At 45.3% G+C, this 13,406-nt stretch overlaps 1 protein-coding gene across 1 annotated transcript in view; it reads right to left on the reverse strand.

Annotated features, from left to right (window-relative positions):
• The window catches only part of CSMD2 (CUB and Sushi multiple domains 2), a 313,890-nt gene that overhangs the window by 122,867 nt on the left and 177,617 nt on the right, over nt 1-13,406 (reverse strand). The window contains 1 exon segment of the mRNA XM_072885005.1: nt 11,080-11,262. Coding sequence (XP_072741106.1) covers nt 11,080-11,262 — 183 coding nt within the window.

Consider the following 13,406-nt stretch of genomic DNA (forward strand, 5'->3'; position numbering starts at 1 on the left):
AGTGACTTTGCTGCACCGGGCAAGGAACAGCCCGAGAACCTTCCCACGCTTCCCCCCAGTGCCAGGGCCTTGGGACAACTCAAAGCAAGCACCAGCAGGCTGCCATCTGCAGCCCAGGGGCAGGGGCAGCTCCCCTTCCCATTACAAATAAATCACTGACTTCTGCTGGGCTACCATGTTACCAAAAAGAGGCATCAAACTAGAGTGCCATTCCCATGAAAATAATTAAAATCAGTCTTAAAATGAAGTTGAGGGGAAGAGTGCATATGAAAAAAATCTTCAGCTCTCAAGGGTTTTCAATATATACTGTATTTCAGCTGACAAGGTCCATTAATTTGAAAAAGCAAGGCTGCCTTTTAAGTAGTACCTACCCGATGTTTTTGATATTTTATGTATGTGTGCTTTACTCATCTTTTTCCCCCACCATCACCCTTAGTAAAATCCCTTACTCGGAACATACATCTCACTAATTCCTGGCAAAAGGACTTCACACAGAGGATGAGGCTGGTTTTAGTTTGGCATTTATACAATTATTTGGTTCAATGCTCACCCTCCCTCTGTTATTTTCCCTCTGTCTTCCTTCAACACTTAATGGTTTCAGATCAAACAAGATGGACGTTACCATGACGTTATCAAGGCTAAGAGCTACACAATCTATTTCCTGCTCTCAGCAACAAAGAGAACAGATTAAAGAGAAAACAAACTGCAAAATATCCTCAGGATTTTGGCTCTTTACTAGATGCTGAAATATCAAGGGATGCCGTCAAATAATTCTGTCAGCGTAAGCTTGTTATAATCTGCCTAGGAATAGCTGTTGAAAATAAATGCATTCACACACAGAGAAACATCTTAGCAGTAGGAACTCCTCACAGGAGCTAGGTATCTCCTATAAATTTTTAAATCCAAAATGGTAAATTAGCATTCATACAGGACCTACAGCCAGCAACAGAGAGGTACAGTTGCTAGCACAGCTATTACAGCACAGCGCTGGTGGCTCATTTCGGGAAATAACAACAACAAAGAACTTGCTGACAAAAGAAAGAAAAGCAGAGTGAGGGAAGAATATAAAATTAACCTTTGCTAGATAAAACAAAATGACAGATTAAAAAGTAACAGATAAAAAACCCCCAAAAGTCTCCACTGCAGGGAAGCAAATGACAATTTTGATTTTCCATAAAATAACAAGTGTAGGAGACAGCCAAGTTGCAGGCTGTAGGGCAAAAGGCCACCGTCCCACGCGTCCGTGTCCCAGGCCCACGGCCACGGCAGGGCACCAGCGTACGAGCTCTCCTCGGTGCAGCGGGGAGCCCGGCTTCGCCTCCCAGAGGGGCACGTCCAACCCAGGAAGCAACAACTGATCCGGAGGGTTCATTAACAAGATTACGGTATCTGCAATATGTAGATTTTCTTTATCTTTTTAAGCAGGAGAGGTTTTTCTTCAGCATGAAAGGGAGTTTTGGTCTGGGGCTGCACCGGGCAGAGGCAGCACCAGGATCCACATCAGCCTCTCCGCTTTCTCAGAAGTGCTTTGCTGGACACTCGGGTAAAAGCAGAAGCTGTTTAACAATGTGTCACCGACAGTGAAATGTGCTATCAGAACGAAGATGATAGTACCCAAGAAAGGTGGAAGACAGCTGAGCGCTACCTGTCTCATGCTGTTTTGTGCATCCGAGACAGTCAGGAACAAAGTGCCCCCGAGGAGCGAGCAGTCATTCGAAACGTGACAGACAGACAGGGGTCAGCCCCGCTGCCTGCAGCCTGTCCGTCAGGATCACCGAGTTAGGAATATCCGTGACTCTGAGGCCTTGCGCTAAGAGATTGAAATTAGTATTTATTACGGTTGTTCTTAAATGTTATGAGAGGACATTTCATTATGTGCATAGCATAGGTTCAAATTTATAAGCCTACGCTGATCTTTGTCAATAATTATTACTGATCAAGTACTGCAAAAGCAATAAGAAAAATCCCTTTATTAAATACAGCAGAACAAATCACAGCAAAACCCAGCAGAAACAGAGTACCTAACAAAGCCAGTGAGACCCATGTCATTAACAAATGAGTACAAGATATTTATTCATGTCATCACAAACATTGTCAACATTCTGCGTTCATTTAGAGCAGTGAAACAGTGAAGAAACAGCTCATTGCTTCTTGTCTTAGAAAGCTGAGTGGGACACACGGCTGTGGCATGAGGGCACTGCCCCACGGTCCCAGCGTGAGATGCTCGTGGCTGAGCTGAACACGGAGGCATCTGACGGTTATTCACTAGCACCGCTGCTTGCTTCTGCACTTTCAGCCAGGAGCAATTCCTGCATTTGTCTGGTCAGTCTAGGCACAGCTTGCTTCTCTTTTCTTCTGCCTTCAAAAGATCCTGCCTCCTCACAGACCGCCTCGCTTCTCCGGCGAGGCATGCCTGGTGGCCCCAGACACGCCATCTCCGCTCATCCTGCACGCGAGAATCCAGGGCTGATCCCGGGGAGAGGGCACACCTGCAAGGCATGGGAACGGGAAAGGCACCAGGTTCAGGGCCTGAAGACCAAGCAGGGAGTCACTGTAATAATTTCAGTCTCCATGGAAACAAAAAAAATCCTGGCTTCTCTCTCAGCTTTTAGATATCATTCCCACAGACTCTGACCACTTGGGAGAGAGTCTGAAGACAGTGATGGATTTTCTGCTTTACCTTTCCTTTTTAAGAAGATCCCTCCTCTAGGCATAGCTTTCTGATGGACTGGAAAAATAGGACCTCAGCAGGAGCCTGGTTAATAACCGGCATGCCTCACTCAGGGAAGCATACGTCCCGAATAGCTAACAGTGCTGGAAGCTCAGGGCACTGTTCAAGCTGCAAAGCAAAGTGCTTTACATTTTGTATTTTCCTCTTTCTGTGTCTGCTGTTTCAATACACACATCTGCATCACAATGCATTTTCCTTCTTAAAACCCTGAGGCACCAACAGGGCAAGTGGGAGGTGAGGGAAAGGAGTCTAGAGCAAATATTAACTGGGAGAACTTTTCTGTATTTCAGAGGAACAAACTCTTCAGCTTACTCTGATGGAGTAGCTGTCACTGCCAGCATGCGGCTAACCAGGGGCGGGAGAGCAGGTACGTTAAGAATAATGAAAAATAGGCAGAGTTTGGATACATCAGTGATCTTAAAATAGACTGTACAGGGGCCTCTGTGCACGCAGAAGAGCGCTACAATACCAAAGCGGGTTTCATTTCTACCTACTCAAAACAGGAGCAGTGACTGGGTTACTGGGAATAAGCTAAGTTTTGTAAACTTACTGGAAGATGCCAATCCCCACTTGGGCAGTGTTGGGCTGCTTGTCTGCCAGTCTGCGGCCATCTGTTATTCAGGAGGTGCTCCAAGGCTTCTGCACAAAGACAAGATCCTTTCCTGTGTGTCCCTGTTTATGTTAAGGGAACTCTCCCCCTCCCTGCAGTCTCTCTTGGGAACCAGTGGCGGTGTCCACATGAAGACGGAAATTTAATCGTCACTTTTTGGCAAAAGCCCCAAAGCAGTCTAGTGCTCTTGTTATGTACCTTTCCCGGTTTGCTCCTTCGTGGTTTAGCAGAGCATCCTTCCTCTGCTGCAGCGCTCGGAGCCGTCTGCCAACTGCTGCAGCACGTTCATCTCTTGCAGGCTGGAAGCTGCAACAGGCTGGGACTTGACTTCGCTCTCCACACAGTCCCGCGGTCTCGGCACACGGAGTGCATGAAGGATGACTGCTGTACCACCAGAAAGGGCAAGGCACCTCCGAAGCGTGTAACTGCAATTGGGGTGACAGCAGCTGCACACCGGTGATGAAGTACAGCAGAGAGCGTGTAGGCAGGTTCAGCCACACGTGAAGCTCTGCTCATGGCGAGCAACAGAAAGAGCCTTAAAGATAAACTTGCACACATCGATTCCACCTGCAAACTGGAAATGTCCCATTGCAGCTTTCTCAAACACCAACCCCACACATAAAGCATTAAAATAAAATAAGGCAGGCATAAGGGAACTTCTCTGCAGACCAAACTGAAGATGGCAACAGAACACACACCACATTCCCATTTTCTGGATATAGAGATAGGGGAATGGGACAGAGAGAGCCTCCTCGCCTGGTAAAACCAGTAAGCGTCATTTCAGATTCAGACTCGTGTAAAGAGAAGCAACCCATCGCGCTGAGCAATTGCTGTCAGAATGCGGACAGATGCCTTGGCACAGGACAGCTCATTTACAGCAGCATGAAACCCTATCAGGGTAACAGTTCAACTGATTCAATCCGTAAAATAACAAGCATGGAGACAACGCAATAAACTGCATCCTCCTGATCAGCGCTGAGAGCGCAGCTGGGAGCACCTCTGGTGAGCTGCATGCACAGCGATGTGGCCTGACCCCACCGTGAAGTCCTCCACTCCAGCTCTTCCCACGTGCAGGCTCTCTCTGCAGGAGGAACATCCCTGCTGAGGACGTGAGAGCTGGCCACATCTGCTGGATCACCACCACAGCCTCATCTCGCACCCTCTAGCCTTATCACTGCAACCTTCGTGCTGAACCAGGCTGACTGCACAAGTATCCCAAGCCCCTAACAATTTGATGGAAACCAAGAGAACGCGCAGAGCAGCAACTCACAGAAGAGACTTTCTTCTGGCTCTACAACTGCTAGACAGAACTCACTGACGAAGTAACACCAAGGAGAAAACAGGCTCTGGTTTGACCCAGGTGGACGTCAGCTTTCCTTAGATACAGACACCAAGGGAAACTTTGCAACTCAATTGCCAAGTGGCATGCTGGAAGACGTGCAGCTTGTTTGAGACAACTCTCAAGGAAGAGCAGAAGGGACTGGTTAAGCAGCCACCTTTTAAAGTCACAGAAAGGAAAATGGAAAATTTTCATATAGGTTACACCAAAAAAATGCTGGGGGAGTGCGTGGGGGACAATTAGAACACAATTAATTGTAATTAAGAAGGTGCTTAAGTGCATTCCTGCCCAGCACAGCACTTAAGCATGTATGTCTACTTAAGCAAACATTTAAATCTCAGTGCTTTGATGAACTAGGGCTGCAATGCAGAACAAGGGCTTTGAGGGAAAGTGCCCTGCTTAATTTTAAGAACGGAATGGTCTTACATGGCTGCAACCGTGAAACAAGGTTGTTAACAAAAGCTACAAATCCCACATGTATATAGAGATCATGGTAATCCTGCCTTCATTTAATCTGCTTCCCTTACTGCCAGAGAAAGACTGGATCTCAATGGCTCAGAGGAACAGGCTGCAGATAAGGAGCATTTCACCACCGATTTGCTGCTCTGAACCCAACTCGGATCAAGGGCAAGCAGACGGTGTTAATGGGTCCTGAAGGACACACATCTGTTGCACAATGTAGAAACCATCTAAGCCCTGGAAGAGGCCTCAGCAGGCAATGAGCCCATCTCTTGGCAGGCTTTCAGCTGCACAAACGACGGATGTGACCGGCTGCTCTGCAGAGGTCGAGCTGACATGTTCTGGTAGGTTAAGGTTAGCTACCAGTTTCCTTTCCCAACTTGTCTGGCAGAGCTAATCAGAACGTGCCTCTGCCATTACGTCAGGAAAATTGTATCAGCATGCTTCATAAAAGCATCAATCAAAACAAAACTAACAAAGAAAAACAACAACCACCCCCCCCACCCCACATGGCAAAACAGTTTGGAAATCAAAATTAATAGAATCCCTACACTTCTTCCAAAATCCACTAAAACTGTATCTACATGCAGATAAAGAAGCCCAATGTTAGCTAGAAAAAGAAAACCTGTTTACAGCAGGAGGGAGAAACATTTTGTGAATTAACACACATTGTTCCATCCATTTAAGAATAAAAGAAGTAATATGAAGAGCACACAAAGGATCAGGTTTCAGCAGAAGAATGAAAGCCTTGGCTACAGTTCAAAAGTCTAAAAAAACCCCTTATAATGAAAAAAGTATCAATTCCTTTAAAAGAAAACTTTCTGGAATTTCTGATTAAAGAATTATTGGACAATAAAGGATCATTCTGATCATCTTATCTGTCCACCTCCTTAATACAGACTATGAAACAATTCCTGCTTCCTACAGATCTCCAGGAAGGAGCATCCATCCAATCTCAATTTATAAGTGTTTAGGTACGGAGAACCCATCACTGCCTTCAGTAGACTGCTCCAAGGATTAACTACTCTCTCTGTTAAAAAGCTATTATTTTTAAAAAGGCAAACTATGCTTTTATCACTGCTAACTTAAGAGACACTTTTCTCCAAATTACTCTTCATAAGGAAGGCTCCATAGGTTGCTGTGAATAGTGGGCAGGAAAGAAGAAAAGAGAAGAAAAAGAGAGAGAAAGAAAATAATGACCAATTGACAATTTAATTTAGAGCTAAATGAAAAACTTGTCAAGCGATATGAAATTACATGGTTCTGTTCAGTACATTGCTGGGAAAACATCTATTGCACTTTGTATTTCCAGCTACTAATCCTGAATGTTTGTACCAGACAGTGCACACAAAAGGTTAGCCACTCAGCTCAAAACTGAAATCTGCAGTCTTTGCAAAGAGGAGCTAAGATTGTTCAGCAGGTATAATAGGCCAATATGGGATTAACAAAAAAAAGGAGTAATTACCACTAAGGAGAAGAACGATTTTATACTGCTATTAAGGAAAACCTGATGTTTAAAAGACTGGAAAAATGCACAAAATCATAATGCCTCCAAAGAGGACAACTGTGTTAGTGCCATACACCTGCGTGGAAGGACGGGGATCCTGGGCCGGGCCGACCTCCTAACGGAGCCAACTCAAAGACAACTCTCAACAACGCAAAGGATTTCGTCGGTGGTCTGAGAGAGTCAATGCACCACTCGCAACAAGACAGCACAGATCTCCAGCGTTAGTGGGCACAGCGCTGCTTCTGCCCGGCGTTCCTGCGCGTCACAGCAACCGTCAGCAAATCGGTGAGGAGAAATGGGCCGTGGCTGAGGTTTTCAAGTCAACAAGAAGGGAAGAAAGCGTAACATCTGCTCCAAAGCCAGAGAAGAGAACACACAATTTCAATTGGAAATGCTTTGGAAAATGCCTTCTGCTCTCTTTAGAGGAATATTATGCATGACTGCTGCTCTAAGCAGGTCTATAATACAAAGAGAGTTTACAATAAACACAACAAAAAGAGTCTAATGAAGATCCTAAAGCAAGACCAGAGCAACACCAAGGCCCCTGTAATGACTATCCGATCAATGGACGTAAAGTGTCTGGAGGAGTCCAGAAGTACTCTGAAACAGGACAACTCAAATGACGGCCCCTCCACTTCAACATACACACGCAGAGATACATACACACATGCGTGCGCATATTTATCCCTGGCTTTGTAGAGCTGCAGTCAAGCGACGCCAAACAAAACCCACCCCTCAGTTCAGTGCAGAAACCTCCACCCTCAGGTTTACTTGATGCATTGCAATCAGAATGTACATACCATTTTATTTCACTATAATTTATTTACCTTTAGAACACGCAACGGGTCCAGAAAACTTGAAGTTTGCCAAGCCTAAGATCAACGAACTGAACTTGTATCAGAAAATATGTTGTTTTCAGAAATGACTCTCCCAGAGCAACTGGCAGAGGATAATTAAAACAAGGCAAAAACTTTGCCTTTATTCAGTGAGATGGTTACAAAGGACAAATATACTGTCATGACGGTTTATGCCATAATCTATCACGTAAAATGACAGCACTGCTTGGCGCAAGTCACCCGCTCAGCTAAAGGTGCAGGACTGGAAGCTCGGGAGTTGTAGGTCACGAGCCCACAGGGGCAGGGCTGCAGGCAGGAGGAGGAGGAGGGAAGGGAAGGGGAGCTGCTGGAAAGGAATAGCAAAGAACCTTGTAAGACTTACTGAACTGCTGCAGAAACCCTCCGAGAGCACTATCCCCCTGCAAAGGGGATGTTAGCTCTTCCTTTCCTTAGCAAGGAAACATAAACCTTGTGAAACAAATTGTGGTCATAGAAAACGTTTTGTAGCAGGGCCTTCCACTGCAATAGTTCACATAAAATTCAGATAATGAGTTTTTCCCTACTATACATGAGTATGTTTAAACAGTAATTCCAACCATGTATTTGAAAGTTATGGCACTACTGAAATGCCCTGCTCCCCAACTATGTCTAGCCAGACCTTCATCATCATTCTCACTGCAGTAACTGAACAAATCACCAGCTTCCCGTTATAGCCGTAATTACGGGCTGGTTCCCCATTCATAAGCTTAATAATCTCCTCAGCCACAGGTAACTGTAGACTTCAGTTTGAATATTATATCCCTTATGAGTTCCTACCATCAGAGCCCAAACTTCATCTAAGTAGCACAATGGTTTTCCTTTTATCCGCATGACATCTCCTAAGCCCATTTTGCTGTCCTTCAAGAATTCAAGAAAACTGAACGTAGCTCTGTATGAAAGCAATGGCTCAGGTTATCCTGGGTTATGAGACCTGCCTTAGCCCTTGACAGATACCACAGCTCTGTAACTTTGAAAATGCAAGTGCCAGAGCAAACAACAGCAACTACAAAGGTGATGTGAGCACTACGAGGTGCTGCAGAATAGGGAGAAAGGGAGGTCTTCAGTATCCAGTCATCACTGATACCCAGACACCCACATTGCACAGCAGCAGACACCAAGCTCAGAGCAGAGAGATGGATGATTGTGCTGCCCCATCCAGCTACAGTACCACAGGTTCCCAGGCCCCAGTGCAGTTGTTGCAAGAATCTCAGATCAGCAGAGATAACCTGAGCATACACAGCAAGGCCAGAGATACCTTGCTTAGTAAGGGGTTTGCAGAAGGCATGCACTAAGAAGTCTTGCAAAGTTTCTCAAGTGCCCTATGTGCTCGCCCTGGACGGTTAAGGGATGCAATGACAACAAAGGGGATGAAGATGGAAGGTCTGTTATCATGAAGGCACAGTCAGTCACGAATTAAGAACCCATTGCAATATGCAGATGCATTACTTAAATGGTTTGCGTTGCTTTGTCATCGAAGCCCCAGGAAATGAGTTCTCCACAATAAATTCTGTCTGCTCATAAATCATTTGCTCAGGACAGCAGGATGCGCCATACCACGCTGTTTAATCTCCTTCTGCATTTGTCACGCATTTGCAGCCAGAATCAGAAGCACTGAATTGTTTGCATATTCCAACTAGCAGCACATAGATCAGGTTACCTTATTTTCCCATCTCATGCCCAATACATTTAATGGTCTCCCAACATTTACAGAGAGTTGTTACTAATCCCACTACAGATTTCATGCCAGGTTACACATTTTGTCATGTAACCTCTTCTGATTCATGCACACTAATGTGATGCTGTTTAGAATAAAGGCAGGGGAATAAAGGTGTAGAGAGGGCTATGAAATACTTTTTCCACTACCTACATGTTGCCTTGTTGATTCATAAATATCCACAGCTGGAGGGCCACAGAGAACAGAATACAATGGAATTATTTTAACTAAAAGATTCATGCTTGTGCTATGCTTTGCCTTTGCATGGACTGCTGACTGGGGCTTGGTTTGATGCCCCTGTTCAGTATGTATCTACAAAAAAAATAATCCTACTTTACTGGAAAGTCTCCTTTCTATACTACTAGGATCCAATCCTACGGGCACAAACTATGGGTTTAGTCTCACTGCAAACTGTCAGCAAGAACCTCAAGCAAACCATCAGCTGTTCAAATTCATCTGAACTTCTGAGAAATGGGAAAAAATAAACCCACCACCCTTCTGACGCTAAGCACAGAAATGGTCTAACACTTCTCACTTCAAAAATAACCAGGGAAACTCCATTTTCCTCATCAGCATCTTTAGCTGATTTGCTTACAGAGAAAACCAAGTATGAAGGGAGTAATGGCATCTGGAAAAGGCAAAATTCAAAAAGTAATTGCTTCCTTTCCCCAAATAGACATTCTCAAATGCTCAGAGCTTAAATTAGTGTTTGAAAAGAAAGGCACTTACTTGAAACCATTTCCCACATTCTCCCCAAAATTGCCAGTGCAGGGACACTAAAGCCCCTGCTTCTCCCACAGCTCCTGAAGAGCCCAGATTCAGCTCCGAAGTCCTGGGGTCTGCTCCCCCAGCTGTGCAATCTCTTTGGTACGGATCAAGTCCTGCCACACTACAAATGAGCATCTTGTACTGGAGTACCTAACACCAGCTTATCTATTTATCTGCATAGTGAATACACACTTCTAAAAATTATCCTGTTTTCTCTCTATCCATTTTCCCCACACTTTTGTCCTCTGTCTGTTGCTCAGCTGAATTTTCCTTTCCTATTTTTTTGTGAGGTTCAGTCTCACTCCCCCACACCATAGTATCTGTTCAAAGGCACAGATTTTAACACATCCGAATAAGCGGAGATGAGACAAAAAGAAGTTTGCTTGTCACCAACTGGGGAAAATCTGTGAGTTTTGGAAATGTTCAAATACAACATTGCTTCTGAGTGAAGGTTCAGTCAATATAATGAAGCGGATTGCCCAATGCATCTTTAAAGGACAGTGAGGCCATTAACACCCAATGGGGACTGTGCACGTAACTCCCATTTACATCCAAAAATCTTATCCTTAGTCACTACTGAGAGCATAATATCCCACTTCTGCCGAGAACTCATGCAACAAATTAAAAATTGAGGTCCAGCAGCAGGGAGCCTGAATATTGTCAGATAATGAAGGAAAATTAAGTGGCCAAAAATAGAATCAAGTTTTAATTTTTGTGCGCGTGTGTGTGTGTGTGTCCATGCCTCCTGTCTCGGACACCAAAGCCCTACTTTCTCTCCAGAACCAGAACGCCGGGAGGGCAGAGCGGTAGAGCAGAGAGAGCACACAGTCCCAGCGCAAGCCCAAATCTCCGCCTAGATGCTGCTCCCTGCTGCACATCCCTCCTCTGCTGAGAGAAGGGCCAAACCAAACTCTCCCCACGGCTTCAGGTAAGCGAAGCTGCAGCTTGGTGCCATCTCTGCCACCACAAGAACTTGCCCTGTCCCAGGTACCAAGCACAGAGCACAAACATACTGTTTATGTGACCACCTCACCACACAACGAAGGTATTTTAGAGCCGTCTCCTCACTGACTTACAAACACAAACTGGTTTCTGAGCAGACCACTGGCTACTCTTTTGGCAGGTAATTGTTTTCTGTCCCTTCAACTCAAAGGCAGGCTGGCACTCAAACTTCAAACTGTCCCCGTGGCGAAACGTGGATCCTTCTCTCCTGCCGTAGGCTGGGATCCCAGGATCACCACAGCTCCCTTGGTCAATCTCTGAAAGAAAGAAAACAAAAGTTGCGTGGGGGGAAGGCTCTGATGCCGAGCTGGCGCAGTGCCCGCCGTACATCCGCGCCACGTGCTGCTCGCCAGCGCTGCGGCACAGACATCGCATCCCCAAGGGAGCGCCGGTCCCCTCCGCGCCATCTCACCCGGGAGCGGGGTCAGCAGCGGCGCAGAGGGTAGCCAGGATCTGTCTTTAACACGCACATTTTACCACTGTCGCTGAGAAGCCTTCCTAACAACCTCTCCTAAGTGCTTCCTCATCCTTAAATTATGACAACTAAATGAAAAACAGAGATACCCAAGGAGATCCTAATCTGCACCTGCTTCAAGGACGACTTCTGAAGCAGACAGACCACGTGTCACTAAAGGGGACCTCCAGGACTCTTTGGCAAAGAGGACGCGGTTGGGGTGTGTTTGCTGGATTGCGATGTCTGCTGTCTCTCCCTCCCCTCCTACCCCCATTTCCATTTCTCCGTGTGGTCCCGAAGCAGACAGCTGACACCTTATTGCATGGAAACATACAGTTAATCTCTTGCTGCGCATGTATTTTGACTTCAAGAAAGTCGCGGACACAATTTTCTGTTATATTCTGCTCCGTACAATTTCATTTCAAAAGGGACCCCTGCTCTGCATCTCTATTAGCTACAAAACTTCATTCCTTTACAGCCTCCTTAGTGCTCCCACATTATTTATCTGCTTCACATTCATCTCGTCTTCCACGTTCTCTAGTTTTTATCCCCATCATCTATGATCAGCCTCGCTGTCTTTTCTCCCTGTTTTCAATTTCTTATACCAAATTGGAAACTTCTTTTATGACATATTCTTTACAGAGGAAAATCGCATAATCCGAGATTTGCATTACTCCATCTAATATTCCAATTTGGTTTGAATAACAAGCAACACCTCGTTATTATTCTGACTTCAGGCAACTTAGATACAGGTGTATTTTGAATAGAAGTCACAACAAGGCACCTAGCTTCTGCAACTGCTCTATGCATCTTGAACTAAAAAGTCACTGCCAGGTAATGAAGCATCCCCAAAATAGTTTAACATAAATGAATATTAATATTAAAGTTTTAATGAAATAGGTTTCTTTTTTGCCTGTCAGTGAAAACAGTTTGCCAGGATTTATGTATCTTCCTGAAGACTTTGAAAATCCAAAATGTGCTGGTTTTGGCTGGAATAGAGCTAATTTTCTTTATAGTAGCTAGTATGGGGTTATGCTTTGGATTTGTGCTGGGGTTAAACCACGACACAAATGTTTAAGATTTGTACTTGCATATAAAGGACAAAAAATAAAGCAGATCAGATAATTAAAGTAGCACGGAACTATACATTACTCTCAAAAAAAAAAAGGGCAGGAAACAAATAATGCAAATGATGTAAAGAAAATCCAGCTTTAAAACTCAAGAAATAGTAACAAGATCAAAGGACAGCATGTGTATTTTAAACGTGTATCATTGTGACCTGATGGAGACAGGGGAAACTGATAACGCTTTCTGGTACAAGTCAACAGCCTTTAAAAATTCATTTTTGTTATTCCTTTCCTTCTCACACCTTGCAGTCTTGATATACAGTATTAGCAAATAACACTGATGGCAAGCTGTCCTGCAGGGTCCCTTTCATCCAGCGTCTCCAGTTCCTGCTGTCGCTGAACCCTGCGACGTTGGGGGCCCTGGGGAAGGAAGCGTTACACGTCCCGGTACCACTCTGGTTGCTGATATTTGCTCAGAATGAGATGGACGTCACGTACGTCACTCCAGCCATCTCTTAAAACAATGCGCACAGCATTGAGGGCCAGGGTGAGCAATGCAGGCGTCTCCCAGCCCAATTTGTACCCAGCTCTGCCGGGACCACGGGGAGCAGAAGTGCCAGCACTTCTCAGGCTACTCCTCCACGTTCAGAGGTTCCTCCACTGAGAAGCAACAAAACTGACACACAGACATGCAACATATTCCTGCCCACACCTGACTCCAGAGAGGGAGCCCTGTCCTCCTAAAGCCCACGGGAGTTTTGCCATTAGGTTCAGCAAGGCTAAGAATTCACCTCCAACCTGAAGATCTTCCCTCTGCACGTATCTGTGGCTCTGGAGGGATGGTGGCCACGGGAACTCTGCCAAGGGGCTGCAGACAGAC

The sequence above is a fragment of the Ciconia boyciana genome, chromosome 21 (assembly GCF_034638445.1).
Source record: "Ciconia boyciana chromosome 21, ASM3463844v1, whole genome shotgun sequence".
In the NCBI taxonomy this organism is placed as follows: Eukaryota; Metazoa; Chordata; class Aves; order Ciconiiformes; family Ciconiidae; genus Ciconia; species Ciconia boyciana.